The sequence below is a fragment of the Anomalospiza imberbis genome, chromosome 21 (assembly GCF_031753505.1).
Source record: "Anomalospiza imberbis isolate Cuckoo-Finch-1a 21T00152 chromosome 21, ASM3175350v1, whole genome shotgun sequence".
Lineage (NCBI taxonomy): Eukaryota > Metazoa > Chordata > Aves > Passeriformes > Viduidae > Anomalospiza > Anomalospiza imberbis.
Window position 1 is genome coordinate 89,073 of NC_089701.1, and position 26,700 is coordinate 115,772.

The following is a 26,700-nucleotide window of genomic DNA, read 5'->3' on the forward strand; positions in this document are numbered from 1 at the left end:
TTTGGAGAGATAGCCTTGATGCAGTGGGCACTGCTTAGCAGAAGCCTGGTAACTTATCAACACCTTTCCAGACACAGATTCAGAGAACAACACTGTGATGGCTCCTGTGGGGAAGTTAACTTCCAAATGCATTTCTGTATGAAGAAAGTGCTCATTACGAACTACTTCTGAACTCATCTAATAGAAAAAAATAATATATCCTGTGAACTACTCCTTTATGCAGCAATTAAAAACGCTGAGCATTAAGCAGGGAAAGGAAAAGCACCTTCCTAAAGAAACTGAAAACCAGGTCAAATGTTTATCTGACTCTGGGAATAGCAATCACAATACAAGGACAAACAAGAGGTTCCCTACAAACAACTGGTCATTTGACAGCAGCCAACATGAAGAGCAGGGAGGCAGAGGAAAAACACATGGGATTTTTCTTTATTTTATATTTAGCATCTTCTTTTTTCTTTCTCTCATTTACTTTGCCTTTCATTGGTGAGAAAAAAAGACATTTTGAATGCCAATTAAAACTGCATGTCAGATCTGGTCTGGACTCCTTGTGGTTTTTACATTCACACATGGTTTAACATAATGAGACAGAAAATTGGCCACTCAGGTTCAAGAGATTAAAACAGAACAGCTTTTGAGATAATGATTCATATAGTAGGAAGTACATTTCACATAGCCTGATGTTTGTTTACTCTGGTCATAGCAATAAACAGCAGATTAGTTTTTGTCAGTTTATGGATGGTACTCTAGTTTTTCAGATGTTGCCAGAAGCTGTTGTTGCTACAAATATTTTGTCCTCCTTCTGTCCACAATGAAATTGTCTCAAATGTTTGTGATCACACAGAAACCCGAAGGAAGAATTTCCCGTGTTATTCATTGCATTGGGTTTTTTTTGTACTGCAAGAGGGCTCTTTTTTCTTCACTTATTAAATAATGATGAAAACGCAAGCATTTGTAAAAAAAATCACACAATCTGACACCTGTTCCAACACTAGCAAACATTCTGTGACATCCCTTGAACTGGGACTGCTTTTATACAAGTCAGCAATCTTTCTTGTTGACTCATGCTACTGATGTACCTCCAGGTTTTCCCATATAATTCAGTAGAGGATTTCTGTAATTAAAATTATTTCCTTACTCAAATTTTGAAATGATGTTTTATACCTGCAAGATCTTCTTTGGAGGAAACCAGTCGAGGAGAGCTGTTACCTGGCTCAATTCTTAAAGATAATCTGGAAAAACAAGTTTTTAGAGAAATTAACAAAAAAAAAAAATTCTCAATAAAAGTTGAAAGAAATTGAAGAAGTAATTATTTTGGCAGTGCTAACTAGGAATTTTACCTTCTAGGAAGCGTAGTTATTTATTCTGTGATGTAACAAAACAATTATTTTTTTCAAGTAAATCACTACCTGTCAGAACCAAGAAAGAAACTCTGAGGAAATTCTGTGAAAGAGAAAACATTATTTAATCCTCCCTCTCAGTTCAAAAACGTAACTTTATCCAGTCTTTCGCCTTGGGGGAAAAAAAAACCTCACAAAGTTAGTAATTTAGATACAAACCTAACATTTTATTCCCTCTAAACATGAAAGCAAATTTACTGTTATCATGTCGAAAAGTGCACACAGAAATAGCTATTTTATTACTGCGACTTACAGAAAAGAAGCTTAATAGGACAAAGTGACCAACACTTAAAAGAAGGTAATTAGAAGAAAGTATTATATGCCACGCTGCCTCACTCCATGTGTTTTATTATGTGCTCACTCACTCTTGTGCTCTCAGCACTCCAACAAATCTCAACCTCCCAATGCACATCACTTCTGCCATTTCTCAAGTTTAGGCAGTCTTAACTTGACCTCAATGGGTCCTTTGCTCTGTACCAGTCTGACAAAAAGGTCTACATGAAGAACTACAATGTTAAGTAAATTTTAATGGAATAGGCATAAATCCAAAGGAAATAACTGCTGTCATTGTACAGCAGTGAACACACACAAAAGCTGGAAAGTTTCTAGCTGCAGCACCCTGCTGTGCACCCCAAGGAAAGGCTTTCTGACTTCAGATAAAAAAATGCAAAGGGGTGGAGGGAGAAACCTATGACAGCATTTCAAACTATCACCTATGGCTCAGCCATCACTTTCCTTATTACTATTTATTGGGAATAGCTTTCAGTTCCTTCTCTACAATATTCCAACATTATCAACTATGTTTTAGTGTGAAGTCAGTTAACAAAGCTACAGTCCATTCCTTGTTTTCAAATTTCAGTCCTTCTAACAGTACTAGATTCTTTTAACTACACAAAGTAATGTACTTCAAGTAGGTAATGAATCGTTCTCTTGCGGACTACTTTTCTTTCTGTCAACTTGATTTCTGTGACCAGGAAGCAGTAACATAACTCTCCTAGAGAGTTACAATAATATAAGTCAGTGCACGATTCAAATGTTGATCACATGGGAATTTTTCAGTATGGAAAAAAGACAAAAGAATTTAATGAAGTCCTTCCCTGTAAATAAGGCCCTGCTGTGTGAATTTATCTTCCACGTCTGTAGAAATGTTTCAGTTGCATCCCTTGCACGGTAGTTATTCTTTAGTTCACTTTTAAGGCTGATCTGTTCCTCACTATATTCAAACTGTATTATTCCCATGCCTTGAACTTGATTTTTGCAAAGAAAGCTTTTTAGTATTTTGGTTTGTTTTGTTTTAATAATCTTCTGCAGAAACTGTGCCACAGACGCTATTCAGAAATTTGGGTATTAAGCCCATTTTACTGGGTTAGATCATATTTGACAAACCAAAGTCCCCAGGCAAAGCAGGCATTTCAAATTGTTTCACAGGTTTTCTGCAAATGGAAGCAGACAACCCTCCTTCTGATAACCCATCATTGTTCCACAATTGCTAATTTCTTGTGTGTCTGTCTATACAAGGGAGATGTTACTCATCTTTTCTCACTGGTGAAAACAGCATTTTTAGTTTCTGCTAGCTTTGAGAAACTCATCTCTGAAGCTCTTTCCTTATCCTGCATCACAGAAGGTACTCAGTTTTATTAGTCCTCTGTAGCAATAGCCACAGTTTATTTGGTCACTGTGGAAACATTCATCTAGTAAGTCCACTGCTAAAAGATATGATTACAGTTCAGTCTACGCAGCCAATAGCTTCTTTCTTTTGTGTGATTTTTCTAGATATCACAGTGATGTCATTTGTAATGCATTCCTCCGGGAAATTTTTTGCTTGGTTAGAATAAAATAAATTTAAATCTGAATGTAAGGATTAGAGACCATATTTATTCCAAAGCGTGCTGAACTGTGTTCATTAAGCAGGACCAGTCCATGATTTCATCATGTATTTTTTTAGCAAGAATGGCAGGACTACCTCACATATCTGATAAGGCCAGAAATCATTTGTCTAATGTCACAATTTTTACCAACTTCATCAGTTTACTGTGTATCAAGCTCCTGGATCCAGTACAACTCTTATATGTTTGAAAAACAGCACAGGAGAAATATTGCCTATGAATAGGTACATCAGAGGAAGTGCTATGACCTGATAAAAGATTTAAGGCAAGTGCGTTCTTACACCTTCTTTAGTGACAAAAGCCAAGTGAGATCAACTTCCATGCAACTGCTTGCACTGTACAATTTCTCTCTCTTTCTGTCTAAAATTATTCTTGTAAGGAAGGAAAGAGGAACATGACAGCAGGAAGAAAGACCTAACACCTTTATGCTTTTAACAAGGTTTTAGGAAGAGGTATGCTATGATTACACCATCTAGAAAGCACATGTGTTGTGTGCTGAGAAACTTAGAAATTCACTAACAGAGCAACAAATGAGTCTTCAGGGCTATCAAATGATATTACATCCCTCTTCACTGGTCATCTCCCTAGGTAATGTTGGTTATCTGTTTGGTTATGTTAAACTGCACTCTGAATCTTAGCCCTTTCTAAGTCTCTGATAGTTTGGATGTCGACTTCCATGACGCCAGAATTCTACAACTTTTCCAGAAAAACTAGAATGCAATTTATCTATTTTCAACCTACGAAAATACAGAATGTATTAAAAGAAGAACAAATAAATGCGAGCCAAAATGTATTTTGGTAAATATAAAATACTCACACTGACATGTTATATTTAAAATAAACTGTTGAGAAAAGGGAATATATTCTGACAATGAGATGTCATTCCTGAGCCACCTTCTCCTCTATTCCCCCTCTCCTCCAGAAGGCTGGAAACAATCAAAAATATTCTTTATTTCCAAGAAGAGATATTGACAGTCAGTACAGTTTCAATCAGTGCTGGCTTGTTTGCCACCACCCAAATTCAATTTTGCAATTCCTCTGACACTCCATTTTCCATGGAGCAGCACAAGTTCCACACATGCACACACATGCTCAGTGTTTCCCAAACAAGATCCCTGGAGCCAGAATCTGTGGCCCCTGAGAGGCTTAGTGTGATACTTTCAATAGATCAGTGCATACTTTGAGACCTGATGTCATACCACCAACATGCATCATCCATATCCTCACACACCTAACGACATTCTCACAGCTGAATGTTCAATGTCAATCACTAGCATTACTTTAAATAAAAAAACCTACCTTGGTTCCAGCATGCCTAATAAACCACTCATAAGGCATAAAGACACTCAGTTTTGTGTTTGCCCCTGTGTATCATAAGAAATTCATCTTGAAAATCACTATATTCATCCAATAGCACAGTACTGTTAGGATTTATTTTTTGTTTCAGGAATCCTTTTCAAAGAACAAATCTTTGTTTTACCTATTGTAAGGAAGCCTAGTTTTAGTCCATGGTCTAAATGTTGACATATGAAATTTCAACATTCCAAAATTATACTGCAAGAGTTCAGCTAAGACACACATCAGGATAAATCCTAGATATCAGCCTCAGAAACTGCCCACAAGAAACTGAAACTTCAAAACTGCGGAGTTAGTATTAATAATGGCTCAGTCTTGGGCACGGTCTTATTTAGTATCATTGTTGATGATCTGGACAAGAAGATCGAGCGCACTCTTGGTAAGGTCATGGATGACAGTAAGTTGGGTGGGAGTGCTGATGTGCTGGAGGGCAGGAAAGCACTGCAGAAGGATCTGGACAGGCTGGCTTGATGGGCTAAGATCAACGATGTGAGGTTCAACAAGATGAAATGCTGGTTCCTGCAATTGAGTTACAATAACCCCATGCATTGCTACAGGATGGGAAAGAGCGGCTGGAGAGCGGCCCAGGAGAAAGGGACCTTGGGGTGCTGGCCAACAGCAGCTGAACGTGAGCTCACGTATGCCCAGGTGGGCAAGAAGGCCAATGGCCTCCTGGCCTGCATCAAAAGTACTGTGGCAAACAGGACTAGGGAAGTGATTGTCCCTCTGTACTGGTGAGGCCAAAACTTGAATCCTGGATTCAGCTCTGCAAACCTTACTGCAGGAAAGACATTGAGGCACTGGAGCGTGCCCAGAGAAGGGCAACAAAGCTGGGAAAGGACCTAAAGGATAAGGCATATGAGGAGCGGCTCAGGGAGCTGGTGGAGCTTAGCCTGGAGAAAAAGAGGCACAGGGGGGACCTCCTCTACAATTCCCTGACTGGAGGGTATAGCCAGCTGGGGGATCGGCCTCTTCTCTCAGGCAACCAGCAACAGATCAAGACAAAATAGCCTCAAACTGTGCCAGGGGAGGTTCAGGTGGGACATCAGGAAGAATTTCTCCACAGAAGGGGCTGTAAGGCATTTGGAAAGGGCTGACCAGGGAGGGAGTAAAATCATCATCCCTGGAACTGTTCAAGAAACAACTGGATGTGGCACTCAGTTTACCTAGTCTAATTGACAATGTGGTGACCGGTCAAAGGTTGAGTTTGATTATCTTGGAGGTCTTTTCCAACCTTAGTGATTCCATGCTTCTATGATTCTATTTTGTGTCCTGTGGTAGAGGCAGTCAAGCCACAATTACAGCAACTGAACCATATGGCCACTGGATCCCTATGAATCTCAGACTAACAGTGAAGGTTTTCTTCCACCCCTCCTTTCACCATAATTCTTGGTGGAAAAGATCCAGGGAATACAGCTGCCTGGGAGGCTGACTGAAGACGAACTGCAACCAAGGTTCACTGCTACAAGTACTAATTTAAGTACAAATACTATAAGTACTAAGCACCTGCCATTTAATACCTGTTCCCATAGGACTGGAACTAACATGGTACAGCTAGGACTTCTATAGCACCAGCACTGCTAGGAGTCAGTATAGCCTTTTAATTGACGATCAGTTTCTCTTGAATATTTTCCCATAGCATCTTGCTTATCAGAACCCAAATTTGAACTGATTTTTCTGTAAGTCATCTTATTACTATTTTGCCTAATATGCTCTGAAGAACCAATTTATAGGCATAGGTAGCAGCCTGATTGTCCTGTCCTGTCCAGACAGATAATACTGTAATACAAGTAACAGTCTTCAAACTGGTTTTACTCAAAAAAGAGCCGTGAGAATACAAGGCCTGACCTAACGACACCAAAAGGTCAGCAAAAAACTTTATAGGAATGGCTGCACGGTATGTCCGGTTAGGAGAGGATGTGGCATTGTGCCACAATGCTACATACTGCTAAAACTGAGCAGCTTCTGCAGAAAACAGTATATGGCCTGACCAAGAAAGATCTGTTATTTTTAGGATATGACATCATTGTCAGGGGTTTTCTGGAGCATTCCTACTTGCTGACATGCACAAACCTAAAGGAAGCAATTGGACTGGCACAAAAAAAATTGTAGAGAAAAGCTTTGTTTATATAAAGCAGCTGCCATATTTTCCTTTCCAGTGTAATTGAGGTTCCCATTTGGCAAAACGTGTGTTGGGATTCTGCCAATACATTTTAGGACAACTATCTAAGCGTCTCTCCCTGACAGCCTGGTACTGAGATAGTTCTGTTCTTCATGCCAAAAGTGACACATACCTCTCTGCAGAGAGCACTAATGCTGTCCCTGGCTCAAAAAGAGCAGTCACTGCAAAGAAAAAGACAGAAGAGATTCTTCCCAATCTAAAAACTTAGTACTCTCAGCATTTTTAAAGCTTACAGTTTCTTCTGGCATGGGACCAGAAAATGCTATGAAAGGGAAACTGAGAGGAAAATCTGAAATCAAATACTCAAAACAAAATCCAAAAACTTCTTACCAAGTGTAAAAAAGGAAGAGGAATGAGAGTTTTCTTTAAGGGTAGATGTGATGAGTTTTGATGAATTAATTAAATTAATTTTTAAAAAAATTAAAGTTTTACTCTGATGAAACAAACATGCTAGAAAAAGATCAAAGTTCTCCAATGTATATAAGCTGTACCAACTTTCCTGTGGTAAGAATCAAATCTTTCCCTCTTTTTAATACCTTTTGTGACTTTAGTCCAGTTTTTCCTTGCCACAGTGAAGCCTGGAAAGAAAACCACTAAAACTTGATTGAATTAATCTCACAAATAACTAAATGTTTTTAAAAAGGATTAATTTATCTTTAAGATACATCAAATACCTTCAAGCATTATTAGCAAGGTTGCTACTAAAGTTACATTAATATTCAAATTTAAAATGGAATCACTTCTAGTTTTTACAAATATTATGTTATGGTATCATATGTTTATGGAAAATACTTGTTTAATTCATTTTTTCTGAAATAGTTCATAGTACAGTTCATGAAAAGTTCATAGTACAGTTCATGAAAGCTATTGTATACATGGTGTTAACACTGTTGCATCATCAGGAAACTCCATCTAAAAATCAAATTGAACAATATGAACAGTTTCTTTAATCCAATCCAGCGGATGTAAAGCCTCTACTAACTACAGTTCTTCACCTTTACCAATGACTACTTAGTTTAATTTTTCTCTGTCTTCATAACTTTATGAAGCACAGATGTGTGTGCAAAATTAGTAAATAAAGACCATTTGTTAAATTTTAACACTGAGATTTAAATCTCAGACTACCCTTAACAAAAGTCCTGGACCACTTGACCTTTTCAAAGGCTGTGAACACTGCTCATGGTCAATGTGCATCTCTTGCACAATGTGTCTGCGAGTGAAACATATACAATGTCACGAGACTGATCAAAGGAAGAATTCACACATTCTACCACAGTACTCTGGCAGGAAATCTACTTCCACAGAGCAGATAAATTTTGCTATGAAAACACTAAACACTTTCTTTTTTCTTCCAAATTATTCTCCTAGAGAAACATCACTATTCTTAGTATCTGTGATCAACCAGACACAAAAGCACAAACATCTCAAATCATCACCAAGCATAAGCTTTTGAAGTGAATGACCCAGTGCTCTTTCAGCTTCTTTTGTGGAAGTTTGGCCTAAGCAAGAGGACAAATTTTAGACATTTTATCTCTATTTGCAGTATGCCCTGATAATACTTTGAGAAGTTCCAAAATAACACTTTATCTGAATGCTTTTACTTTTAGAACTGTTCTCTCGGGGAAAGCAAAGTTCCACACGAATTCATCACAAGAATTCCTATCAACAGATCTGGTTAAGGTATAGTCCTGCATGCACTGCGGCTGGAGCCAGAGCTCAGAGGAACAGCTGGGGTTACCACCAACTCCAGCTATATTCAAAATTGAAAAGGCAAATTGTCTGACTCATGTTATGCTAAAACACGGGCTGTTTTGTCTCTGTTATGATGACACCTTTCTTTCCATCTCAGTAGGAGGTTGCATCTGTATGCCAGCAGTGTCAGCAGTAATTGCAGCAAAATGTAAATGGTTGGTGCAGGTCACTCTTCACATGCGTGTGTACATGACTCCACGCTGGTAATGCAGAGTCTTCTGATTACTGAATACGCTATTTTCTTTTCACAAACACTAACTGGTAGCCTTCACTTCATTAACTGATCAGGTTTCAACTTAAAATTATTTAATTATTTGTCTAGGTTCCAGAATTCAATTACTCTGATAGTTAGAAACCACATTTCAACATTTAACTTCTAAAAAGTTTCTATGCGTTTTATCCTTGTGATATCATTAAAATTTCATTTAAATTTCTTTCTAACCTCCCCATTTTCTTCCAGCTGTGTTCTCTTCCACAGTGATTCTCTTACCTAAACTTCTCCTTTCCCAGGTTAAGGCCCAACTTAGTTCTTTACATCTGGGGTTACAAGATAGATTTTATTCATCTGATTGCACCACCATTTATTTAAACCCTCAAGCATGCAAGCATGGATGGCCAGAATTGCATATAATGCTCCATGTAAGCTCTCACAGTTCCTTCTGAAGCAGTAGAAACAATTCTGTTTTTTCATTGAAACATTATATTTGATAGGCAGTAGGGATGAATTAGTCCTTTCATGGCTGTATCTCACTTGTGACGGCTATCTACTGATCAACATCATAAACTAATGTTAGAATAAGTACATAACATTCTGGGGTTTGTGGCACTATCATTTTAGTCATCAGATTCTTTCTTTGTGATATTCTATTTCAATGAACCCTTCCATCACTGTTTTATTAGCATACGGTCTACGTACACATAAATTCTGAGACAAAATTCTTAACTGAAGTATTTAACAAAAGTGGCAACAAGACAGGTTTTAAGGAAGTTCATTACCAACCTTGCTCTCTAAAACATATGCTAAAATATTTTATACTATTTATACTATTTGATACTTCACTGTATGACTGAACATATGTTTGCTTTGAATACTTCAAATTCTGCTCACCTAAATAGTTACTCTATCTGTCAATAGCTAATTGTATAGCATTGCATCTAGCTTAGTTGAGCTATTTAAAACCTTGATTCCTTAGCCTATGACTTAATTTGCTAGTTCTCTCAGAATTACTGGCGAGGGTTTATCACTTCTTTTAACTAGAGCACATTCATATAGTGACCAATGTGCTCTCTGGCGTCTGCGTCAAACCTCTGTGTGACTTAACTCTTCTCCAGGTCTTTTGTAAACATTATTTTAACATGCTTAAACCCCAAAACTTAAACCCGTAAATCATAAGTATTGACTTATTAGAAACAGGAACTTGAAACTGCTAGATGTTCTTAATGTATTATTCATAATACTACAATCCTGGACATCTTGGAGATGACTTTAGTGTTACTGAACAAAATTCCCAGAACACAATCATCATGTAATAGAATAAAGACTAGATTTTCATCTACTCTAAACTGTTACTTTTCACTAGTATATTTCACTTTGTAAATTTGCTTATAGTCATAAAGAAAGACAGTCATTCTGAATTTTACTTAGCAGAAACACCCTAAAACATCTTCAGCCAAGGGCTTTTTGCTCAGCTCTTAATAAAACTAATGACTAAGTAATATTTCTGTTACATTTCCCAATGCCTGAAGAAAAGAATAGTACTTACTTGTAATTGTCATCTTCTACAAACTTCTGAAGTTCTTCAATGTAACGGACAGACTTCAAATACTTTTGCACATGGGGAAGTGTTGTGAGATGATCTGTGGAGTGTTCAAACAAACAAACAAAAACCATTAACATTTATGTCATCCAAAATTATATTTTTTTCAGTTTTTTTTTTCCTTGTTCTTATGATACCTTCATGGAAACAGAATGTGAACCTCCCTAAAAAATAAATTGGGCAGAAATACTACTTTGACTCTAAAAAGGTGTTAAACACTTGACTGAGCAAAAGTGATGCTCTCAGTTGTTCAAGAAAATACAGATGCATTTCATCATCATGAAAGCTGGTGGATTTTATTAGGTGCTATCTCGCTGGTGGAAAAATATTATCTGCTGCAAAACTGCTTGAATTTTTTGTTCATTCTTCTGGGGAAAATCAAAGCCTGTAGCTACAGGTATTAGTGGTTCTCATCTGTCCAAGAAATGAGGAGACTTAAAAGTTATTAAACAACTAATTAATAATTACAGTGCTGAATATCAAGAAAGAAAGACAGTAAGTTCAGAATGACAGAAAAACCTCTTGACACATGGTGCATGGATAGGAACATGCCTTGTAGTACCTAACCTAAGTTTTGCGCTCTTGTAAAGGTAACTGTTTTAAAGGCATCCGTTATCCCAGAATATTGTTTCAAGGCTGTATTTTAATTTTCATCTTAATTTTAACCAAGGACTCAAAATTAATGCATAGCACTGCAGCAAGCTACCAAAACCCAAAAAAAGGAAAGGGTCAATGAAATAAGGAGGTTTCTTTGTCATCCAAAGCATTCAGAGACAATATGAAACTCGCAATAAGAAAATGACACCTGAATAATCCAGATGTTCAGAATCATACGTTATTATCCCTAGTTCGTACCTTTAAATACTTTGGAATACCAAAGTTGACAAAAAAGGGCTGGATACTTAAGCATACAGCTAACATCTCACCTTGTTTTTTCACAATCTAACAATCCTTTTTCTTTAAGCTCTCCAAAACTGCAGCTTTTAAATTTTGTGAATGTTACTGTTTAGCTGCACTCAAGGCTTTTCAGATTGTTACATGTTTAAGCAATTAAAAGTCATGCTAAGTCACCAAGAGTACACTGAGTATTCACTAAGATACCAAAACCAGCATATTTCTTGATATACAGCTTCACTAGTAGGCTAGAACTGCAGAAATTGTTTTCAGAGTAAAATTCTGTTAACACAAAGAAACAATCCCTTGTTTTCTTGACTTTGTCCAGGAGCAACATACGTGCAAAAACTTAGCACACTGAACAACTGCAGTGTAGACTGAAATATTTGTATTTCATTTTGTAAATATATCACCAGGATGCTAACAACAAAATGATAACCAAATGAACACATTCCACACTCTAGATATCGTACCTACTGCAAAGTACAGGGAAGATATTAAGCTAATTCTCTCTGATTGCCCCTGGTGGAAACAGTATATAAGCCAAATGCAATAGCTGCACTTGAAAGTATGTCATTTGTACCCCACATGTAACAGTAAACTCTACACAACCTCTGTTACAGCTCTCACAATTCAGAATACATGCTTATGTGCCCAGTTTACTGGTAAGACTGAAGCTACACAGAAGTGGAAGCTACATCACTTGCTAGTGTTCAACTCTACCATCACTAGCCTCTTGTGTGTTCCCTCAGGGCCAAAACCTGCTTCCACAATTTCACACTAAAGAAATTTTAGTTAAGGCTTGATAGGCATAACAAAATTTACCAACCATAGTTGCAGGATACTTGCAGATCAGCTATTATTCGGAGAATATTGTTCATTTGATTGGATCTTTGTTCATTCTCCATTATGCTGTCTGAAGCAGGATATGCAGAATCTATGTAGATTAAATCCAAGAGATAAATTCCTGAAACAAACAAATCAATCAACCAATTGATCTAGTGTTTCAAACAGAAAGAGTTGCATAATTTTTAATGAATATAGCAGCCAGAAGCTGTTTACCCCACCCTGGGCTCTGGGCCCATTAAACAAAGGAGAGCTTGGGATTTGTATTTTGAAAATTTCCATAATTACTGCTTGAGTTCTATGACATCCCTTAAAAAGACAGAAAAGCTTTTTTGCACTTAGGCTACTGCCCACTATGAACAATCTGCAGGACCATAAAAAGGACACTAAAAAAAGAGGGAGAGCTGCCCCAGCCAGTGGTGCTGACAGTGGGGGGACACAATGCTGCTGGCTCCCATGACGCGAGACCACTGCAATACTTCCTTTGTCTGCCACCAGTGTGGAAGATCTCCATTAACTTTTCTACCCTGAGACTTAGGAATACTTTATGGAAATCCCTTGCAAGACTTTTTCTCACTCAAGCTGAGCTCGGCACATTTCTGTTTCTTCAGATCTCTACCATCTTGACCGGTACGCTGCTCATTGGATCACACTGTGTTAGGTCCAGCATTGGCCAGGTTGCAATACCTAATTTCTTTAGGTCTTTACCGTATTCATTCATGCATTCTGAAAAAGCCTTACACTGCTTAGGGAGGAATGAATGAAGAAATCTTATGACCTGTTATTGAAAACTGAAGAGACAGACAAAGAGGCGACAACAAGCCAATACAAATTCAGTTTGTTATGAACTGTTTAATGCTTTGCCTGGAAACCATAAGGCCATAACTGTCCCTCAAGTCCCTAGCAATCTGTGAATTTGGACTACGAAAGAACCATATATGCCCATTAGACCCACTGACATGATAAACAGGAGAATGCTCCAGAGACCAAAGGTAATTTATTAATCCCACCAAAACCGAAAGGGATGTTTAGACCTTGTAAATGAGTGGAGGAGTGCTGGATTAACAACTGAACAACATATAAACCATGGGTATTTCCAATCATGCTGGAGTTAAAGAAAAAAGATGCTTAGAAATCAGGTCAAGTTTTATAGTCTAGTTTAACTTTCTGCAATAACACACATCAGTCATTCAAAAATTTTCATCCCATATTAAAAATCCTCTCTTGAAAAAAATTATATATATATATATGTACATATATGTGTATATATATGTATATAAAAATACTTGATATTTTAATATATAATGTTTATATATTTTTTAATATTTCATAAATATGAGTACAGTTTATAAATCAGAGGTTCATATAACTCAGACTACCTTAACAGTTTTATCTTAACAGTAACCTGTGGTATTTATTGCTTTCTCCCAAAATGTATCTTCTAAAAACCCTTCTCAACTTATCTTCATTTGTCTCTCTACACATTTCTACCTGTAGAAAGACAGAATGATGTATCATCAAAAGCTATGAATGTTTTCAGTGATTGTTCTATTTGCTCTCTTTTCTTAAAACAAAACAAAAGAAAAAACACTCTGTTTTTGTAATTTATATTAGTAGTTGGCAATTCTGGACCTACTGATTAAGCAAGCCAATGTGATTCTACTTCTCTCAGCTACAGTAATTTCCCAAGCCAAAAGATGACTTTAAAGGAGGAAGGAGTAATTAGGGTTTGCTTTCCTAGATTATCAAAATATATACAAAAGCAGAGAGGTAAAAAGAAAAAAAAGTATGACTTTATGTGATTAGAAGACAATTTTCTACAAGTTTGTCAAGGGCAGCAATACCTGCTCTCTCTTTGTCCTTTTTCACTCTTGCGAAGATAAGCTATTAATCATACTAGTTTATTATACCCCATACTACATTTCACATATCATACTAGAGAAATATAAACAGCACTTTTGTCCTGCTTTGCTTCCTGTTTTTTCAGTCTTACTTAGCTTTTAGAGAGGGAAAAACAAACCAAATTATTATTTTTACCTTTTCTGAACTTTATCTGAACATGGGTTTCAACCACACTGGGAACTGCTTCAGCCATCATCCCACACACTCGAGAGATCCTAACACCTACACAAAGCCAGCACAGACCAGGCACCTTACACCTCAGAATGAGGGAAGAACTCCAATTCCCCTAATATTAGAGTGGCTTTGTAGCAGTTCAGTGTTGAGCAAATCCTGAGTCCCCAGGGTTTTGCAATGGCCTAGAGATCCTACCTAGACTGAGGTTCCATACAGCAGCACTTCACTGTGCCCTCTTGTCAACTGGCTCATCAAACCCTAGTTAGAGTTATGACTGTAAAGTTTCTATTTGCTCATAGCCTCCACACTGCAACATGCCTTATGGCAGCCTGGGTCAAGGCCACTTTCCAGCTATTTTGAGCAAGTCAGCAGCTCTTCTCATTGATACTAAAGGTATAAACACACTTCCACTCTGCAGCAGTGGTTGTAAGCATTTTTTCAGGACAAAGAATTTATTTTCCAGGACAACATGCAGATGAGGACCAATAAGGTATACAAGCACCAAAAAGGATGAAAGGCGTTAGCCTAGGCCCTGCAAATTCCAAACAGAAGTGCAACAAGATGGGCTTTTGGTAGGTAGCGGGCTGCAGGAAGAAAAAACCCAAACTGACAGATGTCAAAAAAATTAAACTTAATGTAATATGCTAGAATATAAAATAACACATTTTTTGTAATTACACACCAAGCTACCCCTTTCCCATATTGTTCCACTCCCTCTCTTCCTTTAAAGCAAGAAGGATAATTAGGTTTTATGATTTTTTTTTTAATCTTGGCAGTGATATTTCAAACTCTTCTATATATATGATGTGATAGTAGGTATAGATAAGAATCAGCTCGTTTTGCACAGAGGAATGACTAAATTATTCCCTTCAGCAGAAGACTTCAAGACCCGTTTCTCAAAGGAAAGCCTCAGGGCTGCCCCGTGCCAAAGCAAACACACAGCACTAGCTCTTCAAACTTTGGCTCACATTTGTGCTACTGTGCACTGAAAAAAGCTAGGATGTGAGGCCACCGGGATATTTTCCAGAGGGTGAGCTCATGGGCAGCTTCTTCCACAGGCAAGTATCATTTTCCCGTGATACTCACTTTTCTCCATTGTCACCAGAACTAATTTTGCAGCTGGATATTGTATGCAGACAACAGTGTTTATTAGTTTATGGTCCTATGGAAGTAACAACACATGCTAAGGAAAACCAAGGCCAAATAAGCCAGGATTACATTTATTAATGAAAATCACTGTGTAAAGGGGACAAATTATTTTTAAGATGGTAAAAGAAAACCAAACCTGTAATACCAAGCTTTTAAACTTCTGCTGGAGAGTTCAAACAAAGAAGTAATATTAGTAACAGTTTAAAGACAGGAAAACATTAATACAGCAAAAAGTGAACTTCAAATGTAGCAGTCAGTGCCACCCGGACAGCACAGTTTGTGTCCTCCATCCACCAGACAACAATTTCCAGGGCTAAATTTTACTGAAAAAAATATTTACGGAGAACTGCAGTGTTCAGCAGGATGCAAACCTAAGTCTGTATACTTGTGTCTTGATTTACAGTTAAGCTTCTATTATTTTCTTTATTCAATACTCAAGGCTTCTGAGAAAATAGCACTGAGGCAGATAATAAATAAGCATGCTTTGGAGTTGATGGGTAACGAAGAGGTCTTAAGAAAAATACTCCCAAGCCTTTGAAAAATCAGTGATTATTCAACTTCACTCAGTTCTGAAGAACCTGAACTGGAGCATGTAAGCTTTAAAATGTTCATGAACAACTACGGTGAGCAATTTGTTCCTTGTTAAGAAAGACTGACATAACATGCTATGAAAGACAAAACACTTTCAGTCGAGTAAATCACATGTACAAATTTATACTAATGAGAAAAGCTGGGCAGGTATTAAACAGCAGTAACAGAAACAAACAGAGCCTTGGTTCAAGTTTTCTGTTCTGCCACAGATTTCTTTTACCTGAGCAGCACCATTTATTCTTAACAAGTCAGAATTTGGGGGGTTTATGACAACTTGCAGGCACAAAGTGCAATCCAAAACTTACAGCACCTAGAATTGTTTCACAAATATACACTGTTGCAAAACTGATCATAAAAAAATCTGTGCAGATAAAGACTGAAAATTTGCATCATTATCAACTGTGTCTTTTTTACTTTTTAATTTTTAATTTTTTTTTATAATGACTATAAAACCATACTGAAAAATAGTCGGGCTAACAAACCAAAAATTAGGTGGTTAAACCACACCACTACTGCATACTGGATATATACTTTCATGCATAGCGGTCTGTTAAGGGTCTGTGCAATTCTGCAAATGCAAGTAAGCTAGGAAATAGCTGATGTATGATATTTTTGTCAGTCAGACATTCCCTACTTGCAACAAAAAATAATTAGCTGGTAGAGAAGTATTTCACACAAGCCTGGGGACTTCAATTTATTATTCTTAGGTAACATTTTGATCAAGTACTATAATAAACTATCACAGTTATTTGGTAAATTGTACTATTACTGTGAAAACCACAAACACATGCTGTAAAAGAAGGTTAAAAAAAAGTTAGATGTTTTAAGAACAACTTAGTTCCCTACTTACAATCATGTACGCTTCTAAAGATATTCACAGCCCCTGAATGCACATATGCTGCTGTGTAACACAGATGTCTGGGCATAGAGCATTCCTTCAGTATAGGAAGCAGAGTCTGCAAGACACACAGTAACTGGCACACATAACAGAAGAGAATCTATGGAAAGTAATTATTTTCCAATTTTGCTTCTCACAAATTGAATAATGACACTGGTTTGATAGGAGGGCCAGAAAAGACAAGGATATATTTCCAATTTGTAGTCAACCATATTTATGAAAGCATTTTCCTACATTCAGTAGTGTGGTTGTATCACACTAAACAAAGCAGAGGACAGAGGGACAGTAACTTATCAATTAACTATGTGGTAGAAAGTCCAAACTACTATAGTCAGCAGTTTGTAAAACCAAAGACACCATTGTTAGGAGATTAGCTCATAGGCAAAAAAAGCCAACTGTTTTGTGGTATTGCTGGTTTCAAGAAGACTGGATATTTTCCCAGGATTAAGGGCTGGAAAAATTTTCTACAAAACCAAGTGTATATACTGGTTAACCTTGGTAGGACTTGGAATACTCTAAAAAAATCTGAAGACAAACCTTTGCTAAGGCAACACCATGTGATTTGTAACATACAGAAATGTAATCATCAGAAAATGTCTCAGGAGAGACTTTACACATTTATGACATGGTCCCATGGATGGCCATCAAGGTGATTACAGGATTGGAAAGCTTGCCATAGGAAAAAAGGCTATAGGAATTGGGTTTGTTCAGCTTAGAGAAGTGAAGGGGCAGGGAGGGAACCTAGCTGCTCCTCCAGTACACAGAGAGGAGTCACAGGGAAGATGGAAATACTCTCTCCAGAGTGATAGCAACAGGTCAAGAAGTGATGGGGGAGCATTCTATCTGCATAAAAGCACATTTCTTCTCTGCAAATACACTTAAGTATTGAAATAGGTTTCCCAGAGGAGGATGGCGATTTCCCTTGCTGGAAATACTCAAGATATGGCTTGACTGGACACTGGCCCTGCTTTCCACAGAAGGCAAACCAGATATTCTCCAGGGGTCTCTTCAAGCCACAACTCTACTGTTATATGACAAGTTTGAAAAATGTGCTAGCCTATACCTGCATATGTATTATTGAAGGGGAGTTTGGAGTACAGCAGTTATATGGACTAATTTGCTGCAGCAGGTAGACTCTGTATGTACAAGCAGACAATGGACCCTGATTTTAACTGTGAATAAAGTGAGTACTTCAAGCAATCTCTTTTATCATGTGATATAAGCAAAATTTACCTTATAAAAATAGAGCTAGAGAGGGCACCTTATTTTGGTTCAATCTGTCTCAGCAACATCAACTAACAAAATTAAAATTTGATGTTGATCCCATGGTCTTTCCTGAGTACTCTCACCCTATTCAACCCCGGGAATTAATCATCCTACATTTGTCACCACAGCAATGAAGCCTAATATAGAAAAAAACATACCAATAAGTGCTGCAAAACCCAAGGAACTTTCAAACTAAGATACCAGTTTGTGAAAGAAAATGTTACCAAGAACTCAACTGAAATTACATTCAAGAAGCTGTACTGTGAATCATCTCTGACTGGTGCAAATCATTTTGTTATCCATTGAAAAGGCTAAAAATTTCTGAAGCTGTCTGGAGCTTTCTACCAAAGCCTTCCCCCTAAACAAATCAGATTTTCTCCAGAATATTGTAAATTTTTTTTTTCATTTTCCTCCACAACTCAGCTATTTCCTAGTACTTTTCCCATGAATCAGGAAAAATACATTACAGAAGATTAAATGCTTTAAGAGTGATGCATTTTAACATTTTTAAACATATGCTATCCAATGTCAGAAAGCAGAAAATGCTTCAAAAAAGACTATAGGAAAAAGGCAAAGGTACAATAGCTGTTTTCCAGATGTTGCTTCCTGTCAGCAGCAAGTGGTGGTTAGGGACTTCCTGAGACAGATCTTACATAAACACTTTCGGGTTTAAGTCTGGGTGGTAATTTTTCTTTACAGTGTTTTTTCTCCAGATCCATCATTTTTTTTTCTTTTTCCTGCTATTCCTACAGAACCACTTTTCCTTTTTTAACTTTTGGGTTTGAAAGATCTTGTAGCAAATGAATCTGGCAATTGAACTGCACCCTGTCTGGAAAAACAATCTGTTTGATTTCTCAAAGTTTACCTTTTTAAGATTGGCACATTCTTATCTCTTTTTGCTTACCTTGAATTTCTGATCATTGACTCGAAGTTAATTTCTATGACCAGATATTTTATAGTATCTTCACTCATTCTCAAAGCCAAGTCTTTCAAACCACTCCTTGCCAACTGCATTACCCTGCTGAAGACAACTGTCAGACTTCAAAGTCAGAAATAACTGGATGTTAGTAGCTTTCTGCTAGTAGGATGCTTTATTTTGTAATCACAGACTTTAATACAAGCCTATCGCCAAGATTCTCAGGATGAAGGACAAATCAACTATGAAATCTTTTGCAAGTCACATCATTCAGCCTAAAGCCTCTTAAAAAAACCAGTGAACTGCACTCCACAGCATTACAAATCCAAGGAAAAGGTATGCCCATTTGGTCCAAGCAGAATGCCCACACAAAGGCAAATCCCATTTTTTCTCTTCAGTCCTTCCCAAGGAGCAAACACCTAATGTCATCCTAACAATTCAGTTATGCCACAAACCCCGGCACATCCAAATAAAAGCTCCCTGTCGTCTGTCAAGTTGGCACAACTTCTCTTTCTCCCTGTAGACAAAACTGCAAAAGGTTGAAGAAATAAGCTTTGGCATATGCTATTTGGAACAACCTATACACAAAAGCTTACAGGTTATTTAGACAGCTTTTTCGAGACCAAAAAGCACTCAGTACTTAATCAAAAGGCTGATCTGTGTAAAAATATGTTTCTTGTTCAGCAAAGAGTATAGTCAAAGAAACAAAGTTTGGCTAATTTTGATTTTTTCAAATATTTTATTTGTAACAAAATTACCTGTAAGAGAAAGCTAATGACTAAAAATTACACCACAAGAGAAGTCTCTAGGCTCCTTCACTGTGTAAAAAATTTAGGCATTTAACTGCATTTGTTTAAGTGCCTTAAAATCAGTGGACCTAACTATATGTTAAAGAACTTAAAAGTGGTTATGGATACTTTATAAATATGGGCCTAAATCAACAACGCATCCTCAGGAAACATTTTTTTTCAAGAACCTTGGTGCTGCGGGGCATAACTTCAAGTTAGAAACCTGTATTTTCCTACAAAAGCAAAGAATCTCAAACTGTTCATTTTAAAATGAAAACTAAATACTCCACCCAAGTAGTAATCTAGCCAGAGAATCACTTATCTAGCTCTAAAAGCAGTTAGGAACTGGAGAAACTGATCAGGAAACGAGGACAGGAAACAAGCACTCTAATATCCTGACAAACATTCATGGCAACCCACTCCCTTCGCTCTTCCTGCTCCCACTCCCCTCCCTTGAGCAGCTCTGTCTGTCCTGGCTGAAAAAGCACCTTGGGAAGGAAGGACTGGGAATCATGCACATGTTGGAAGTTTAATGGGAATATTGCTAAATCTGTCAAAAAATAACAGAACTATCATTTTCTGGTTCTATTAATCCAGTTTTTTCAGTATAAAACTGGTACATTGGAAAAGCTTTGGACTGCTTTAATCACAAGCATCCAGACAATGCTCCTTACTAGCACTGAAATGGCCACTCTAGTCAGTGGTCCTCTCTCTTCTTCTGAGTTAAAATAGAAAACAATTAACAGTATATAAGTAAGTTGAAGGAATCACAGGCTATAGGGGAAAGGTACAAACAACTTTAACAGCCTAAGGCATATTGAATTGATAGCGTAACATAGTTAGACACGGGATTTTTCTGACATTCACTTTTATGATGGAAATAATTTGTCGTTATAATAACAACTACGTGTTCATGTTTTAACTTGAACAGAACTGGTTTCAATACAGTATCTTTAAATCTCTTTATTTGTCCTCTGGTTAACTGAAGCGCCCTCATATTGGTTTCCTCCAATTCTACAAAACCCAAATATCTTCAAAACTGACTGACAAATTGCAAACAAGCCCGTTATTGCAATACGATACAGCTTTCTTATGATGTCAGTGATATACAGTGACTGAAATAACCATTTAGTTTCCTAAACTGTAATAAAAGCCCCATTATTATGGCGCAAAGTTTCACTTTTAATTTTGCTCATTTCTTTGCAGGATTCCCAGCAAGTTATAAAGGCAGATTTTAAATTTATTAATTCATTCATTCATTCATTCGACAAATCTTTTTTAAACCCAGAGCTAGTAGCTAATAACCAAAACCACTCTATATACAGAGTTCTATAATAGCAAAGTTTTAGAGGTTTTAGGAAAATTGCAGGAATTCTTATAATTCAAATGAGAAAGGCTTTAGATTAGCAGGACAAGTACGAAGAATCACTCAAACTGCACAGAGGTTCAGCCAAATAATGAATTCTCAATCTGCATTGGAACGTTTTAAGAGCTTGCTTGAATTTGGACGATTTTATTGCCCATTATTTCTGCTTTCGAGCTGTTGCCTGACAAAGATGACCTAGGAAGTACTAAGAAAGGAGCCCCTCGGCGCTGCACTGAGTGGGTGTGCTGGCTCGGCTGGCGCCCGCCGAGTGCCTGGGACGAACATCCCTCTCTGCATCCCCGAGCACGCCGTGACGAGATCCTAAGGCAGGAAGTGCCCCCGGCCCCGACATTTTGGGGCCGAGTCCCGTGCAGCTCCCCACCCGCACTGCCGCTTGATCTAACACAGCGGAGCCGCGTTCCTCGCCGTCTCCCCCGCTTCCCCTTAAGCCCGGCATTAGCGTTGTTTCGCGGCTGAAACTCGGCTTCCCCCGCGGCCGGGTCCCGCAGCCCGGGCGGGGCGGGCTCAGCCGGGGCGGCCGAAGCACGGAGCTCCTCCCGGCGGCCCTGCTGCCGCGGCGGCACGGGGGCGGAGGCAGCTCGCCCGTCCAACCAGCGCCCGGCAGCTCGCCGCTGCTTTGCCTTCTCTCCCCTTCTACCGGCCAGGATAAGCCTGCCACAAAGAGCAGGGGTTCAAATGAGGCAGCTCCGGGCCGCCTGAAGGGACGGCCGGGAGCGCCGAGCGCCCCGCGGGAACGTACCGCTTCGGACGCGGGGCGCAGCCGGGCTGACGAGCCCAGAAGGGTCTTGAGCAAGAAAAAGGCAGAAGAGGAAAGTAATTGCGCCTCTGTCCGCAGTACGTCCCGGCCGGTCCCGGCACGGCACGCGCGGACCGCGGGTGGCCGAGGCGATGTCACGGCGGTCGGGCCGCGGCGGCAGCTGCTGACGGAGCGGCCGAGGAGCGGAGCGGAGCGGACGCGGTAAGCACGGGCCGTGCCGGGGGTGCCGGGCGGGCTCCTTACGCGCGGCTCCGAGCTGCACCGAGCCCCCCAGCCACTGCAAGCTTAGCAGAGTAGGACTGCTCCCGAAGATAAAGCAGCGAGCCTGCTTTTTGACTTCATAAGAACAAAAAATACCCCCGAGCCCAAACAAAAATCGTCACATACTGAAATAAAAGCTGTAAAGACAGCTGAGACGTTATGTGCCGGACAGTGAAAGCCTTGGTATTATTTTCAAGAATACGATTTTCTTTTTTTAAAAAACTTACTTATTTTTGCACGTAACTTTGATCTTCACACTTCCTTAAACTTTCCATCCAAGAATGTTTCTAGGACATACTATTTTCCAAAGGACTGTCTGTCTTAAAAATTATGAAACATCCAGTCTTTTTTACGCTCGTGTCTGATTAGGGAGATAGAAATCTTTCTGATACTTTAACAGTGTGTAAAGTAAATATTTGAAGTATTTCACAAAAACTTAATTTAAAGAAGAAACTAGCATTTATGAGTACATTCATGTAAGCATCAAAGTATTACAGGGTCTAAGTGCTATTTTTCACGGGTAAAATGAGTCGCATTTATTAAAATATTAATCTCTTTAAAGGCTGTTATGGACAATGTGCATGCACACATATGAGCACACACAGTATGAGCGCTTTCTGGTAGTGATTGGATTAAGTGAAAATAAGGTGAGGCCGCTGTTGAGGGAAGCAACAAAAAAAGCAGTGCTTTCTCTCAGTAATTACATTCCACATCTATGACAGAACTTTAGTAAAGCACAAAGAACAATCCACAAACAACTAAAATTCTTGGTAATCAAGAAGAATATTTGTACTTCTTGTAACTAAAGTTTTTGCCAAAACTTGAAGAAAGTGACATGGCAACAAAAGATACATAAACTTCTGCAGTTTCTTGCAGCAACTGATAGTATTTCAAAACAAAAGTTCTCCAAGACCTCATGAAGACACTCTCATTCTGATGTGTTGCTTAATCATCCATTCCCCTCATTAAAAGATGTATTACCTTTTAAGAAAACTGAACTGCTGCTTGAGAAACTGCTTAAGAAAACTAAACTGCTTGCTCAGGTTTAAGTGGGCAGAAAATCTGACAAGAGAAGTATTCTAACACAAGTATGTTAAAGGAATTAATTGGTTAATGCCAGTGTGGCACTTTTTACAATGGAAGTAAGTAACTAGTGGCAAAATTGCAAAAGTGATTCCCTCTGTAAGTTTGGAGTTAAATTTTTCAATTCAGTTTAGTATCACGTTTTCGTAACTTTCACTGCATGCTATGTGTCAACCCTTTCCTATGTATTTACTTTAAAACTTAGAGCCCAACTTTAAAGTTTTTTTTCAATACATGTGGTCTACATATGACTGTGCTGTATTTTCGCTGTGAATTGCTGTTTCCTTTTACCAAACAAAAACAAACAAACAAACAAACCCAAATAATCACTATCTAGGTTTTTAACAGCAACGCCTTTCATCTAAAAGTTAAGACGTTTATTCTAAAAGAAACCCTGCAGCAGTGGAAGACCCTCCTCTTAGAAAAGACCAAACTTCACATTAAGTTTGAAGATTACTTTTGAGAGGTAAAAATTGACAGGATAAATTAACATCAGTCCATAGAAGAAAACGTGTGAAGGAGTAAAAAACAGAGCATGAGCACTAAGACAAGAGACAGGGAGTAGGAAAGCAAGCAGATTCAAAAAATTCATGCTTGTCTGTCTTATCACAATAGTGTTGTGAAATCCAGATCATATTACTGGCTTGGTGCTTGGAACATGCCAGCTAACTGTAAGTCCACAAACACTGGCTATCAAAGGATTCTGTAGAAGCAAAAACCTAAGATTTGTTTAAAAAGATGCAAAACCAAGCCTTCTGATCTTTTCATAGTAGGATTTTACATTTTCAACACCCTTGCTTCATTTGCTTTTATAATGCAATAAAAATGTAGAACTGCACTAATATAAAAATACCTTTCATTTTCAAAGACAAAAGTATTAAACAGTGAAGATGTGTTGCTAGCTGTTCATGTTTCTTCTTTAGAATGCACAGCTATCAAATTATGTATGAATTCACAATAAGATACAGCAGTTTATCTTCTGGAGAATAAATGCTGTCATAGCTAACACTATGCCTTTTGTGAACATGCCTTCCTTTATAAGCCTCAGTGCCTGAGGACTCTGCACAGAAGATGGCGTATCAGAGGTACAGAGGAAAAGACAGCCCATCAAAAGTACTCCTGGCCTCGTTTTATTAAATATGACCAGCACAAAAAGGCTAATTAACAGTGGTTTAGCATTGCTGAATGAGCTCATTTGTATGTATGGTATCATTTTTTCTTCATAGTCAAAGCAACCGTTTCAGAAAATATGAGTGTTATGCAAAAGTGTGTGTGTGTGTTATCCTTTTTATATTTTTTCACCTATGTGGGTATTCTAAAAGGCTTTGATGTGTGAGAGCAATTACAGTGCATTCAGTTCTGGCACACTGGACCTACATGAACTCTTAACAATCCACCCTCTAGACTGTAAGCCCTTCCTCAGTCAGAGCAATTTGTAGAGATGGAAATAAATGCTGAGTGTTTGACCTAGCCTACCCACTCTTTAATTAAATGGAAGTACCTATTACAAAAAAAACCCAACCCCCACAAAAAAAACCCCAAAACCACACACCACAAAAATAAAACCTTACACAGAAAACAGGGTGAAATATTAAAAGAAATTAACCCCCACAATCTGGAAATTAACTTCTAAGATATGTAATACTGTGGGAGTCTTTTTAGGGAGGCTGAGTGACAATGGTTATTGTAAAAACAACAGTTGTTATCCCAAAGACACAATGACTTAAATGGAGAATCCTCTTTTAGTTTAACAGCTTCTGAGCATTCAGCTAAGAGTAAGTCACGTAGGAAACCCACTGCATCACCTTGTTTACAATAATTATCATAGCTCAGTAAACTATTACTGCCTCCTTAGTTCCTCAGCTGCAGCATACAAGCCACTAGAAACCTTTTCTAACTTGTAAAGTTTGCTGCTGTCTGCTTCATATACCAGCTCTCACTATCAGTTCCACAAACCAAACGGGTAGTGTTTTTTCTTGTCTTTGCAGTAAACTCAACTATACTGCAATCCAAATAGCTACTCAAGCCGCCAGAAATGCTCTTGTTATAACATCTGAGTTTTAGCACAGAAAATTGCCTTCTCTGTAAAGGAGTCTCCAAGGGTAGCGAGAGTGTCATGTATGATGTGTTTGAAAACTGCCTGTCCATGGATCAAAGCATCACCATGTCACACCTATGTTTCTCTGGCTTTGTTGCAGTTTACTATACATAGAAATTCAAGAGCAGCAGCAAGAAGCAATTCTGTTACTTTTACCTACTGGGAACATCTGTTATGTTCCTTATCTGTAGAAATAAGCCATAATAATGCAATTTAAGATACAAAACTTCTATTCTGGTACGAAGTCCAGGCAATTATTTTTCCCATTTGTCTTAGTTAAAGTGTTCCACACAAGATTCACACAGATCATTATTTTGTTTTTGTACTTTTCCAAAATGCTATAGTACAGGTAATGTCTTATCAAAGCCTTTCCTCCTAAAACTGACTTGTAATGTTAAGCAACATAATGAAGTTCAGTGCTCAGCCACCATCAGTATTCTTCCTGCTCTACTTTTTGCAGGACACCAAAAAGCACAGGTATAAAAAGAACATAGTATAAACTCCTAGAAACAAAATGCCAATCTCTCAGTGGTTGAAAGCCTCAACATTGCAAAACCACTTGAGATTCAGATGCGAGAATGTTGACACTATATACTCAGGCTTTCATATACACATTTCTTTCCAGAGTAATGTGGCAAGTGTCTCTTTTATGAACAAATTTCATTCAACAAAAAACAGCCATAACATTGAAAAGCTACTGGCAGCATTTTCAGATAAGCTTAATGATTCTATGATTATTACTGTAAGTAATATTTTTCATCTGATGGAGATAGACCTTCACTTGTACACAGAATCCCACAGGCAAAATATTTCATAAAACCTGAAAGAGACAGTTAACCAGTCTCTTTAGTAAAAATGAGATCATCCAAGGCATGGCATCAAAACCAACAAATAATGAAGAAAGGTATACAGGTTGGATTATCCAATATTATGTAAATTGTAAGTAGCTGAAACCCAAAAAGACCGTAGTCCTGACATTGACCTTTACTGCTCCCTCTTAAGGCAAGCTGATTGAAAATAGAAATGAACATTTGCCAAACAGTAATATTTTCATGTAGAAATATTTTTACCTTTATAATTTCAGGATCACAACAGTGATTAAACAATACGTTATGAAACATCCGTACAATTTTATATTGTAAAATACTAAAATCTTGTTGAAGTACATAAATTTCAAAATACTCGTAAAAATCAAAAGGCAACACATTTTGACTAATGAAAAGCTGCATATAAACAAGACAGAACACAAGACAAAAATATTTCAAAGCAAAGCCAAAGTAAGATTATGTTTTCTCTCTAA

General features: G+C 38.0%; 1 protein-coding gene across 7 annotated transcripts in view; it reads right to left on the reverse strand.

Annotated features, from left to right (window-relative positions):
• Positions 1-26,700, reverse strand: part of RALGPS1 (Ral GEF with PH domain and SH3 binding motif 1) — a 78,073-nt gene that overhangs the window by 20,630 nt on the left and 30,743 nt on the right. For all 7 annotated transcript variants that reach the window (XR_011005543.1, XR_011005544.1, XM_068210841.1 and 4 more), the window contains 3 exons: positions 12,114-12,251; positions 10,337-10,430; positions 1,162-1,229 (listed from right to left, as the gene is read on the reverse strand). Coding sequence is in view for 5 of the 7 variants with exons in the window: in XM_068210841.1 (XP_068066942.1) it covers positions 1,162-1,229; positions 10,337-10,430; positions 12,114-12,251 (300 nt within the window). In the remaining 2 variants the exon portion in view is untranslated. The remainder of the gene's footprint in view (positions 1-1,161; positions 1,230-10,336; positions 10,431-12,113; positions 12,252-26,700) is intronic.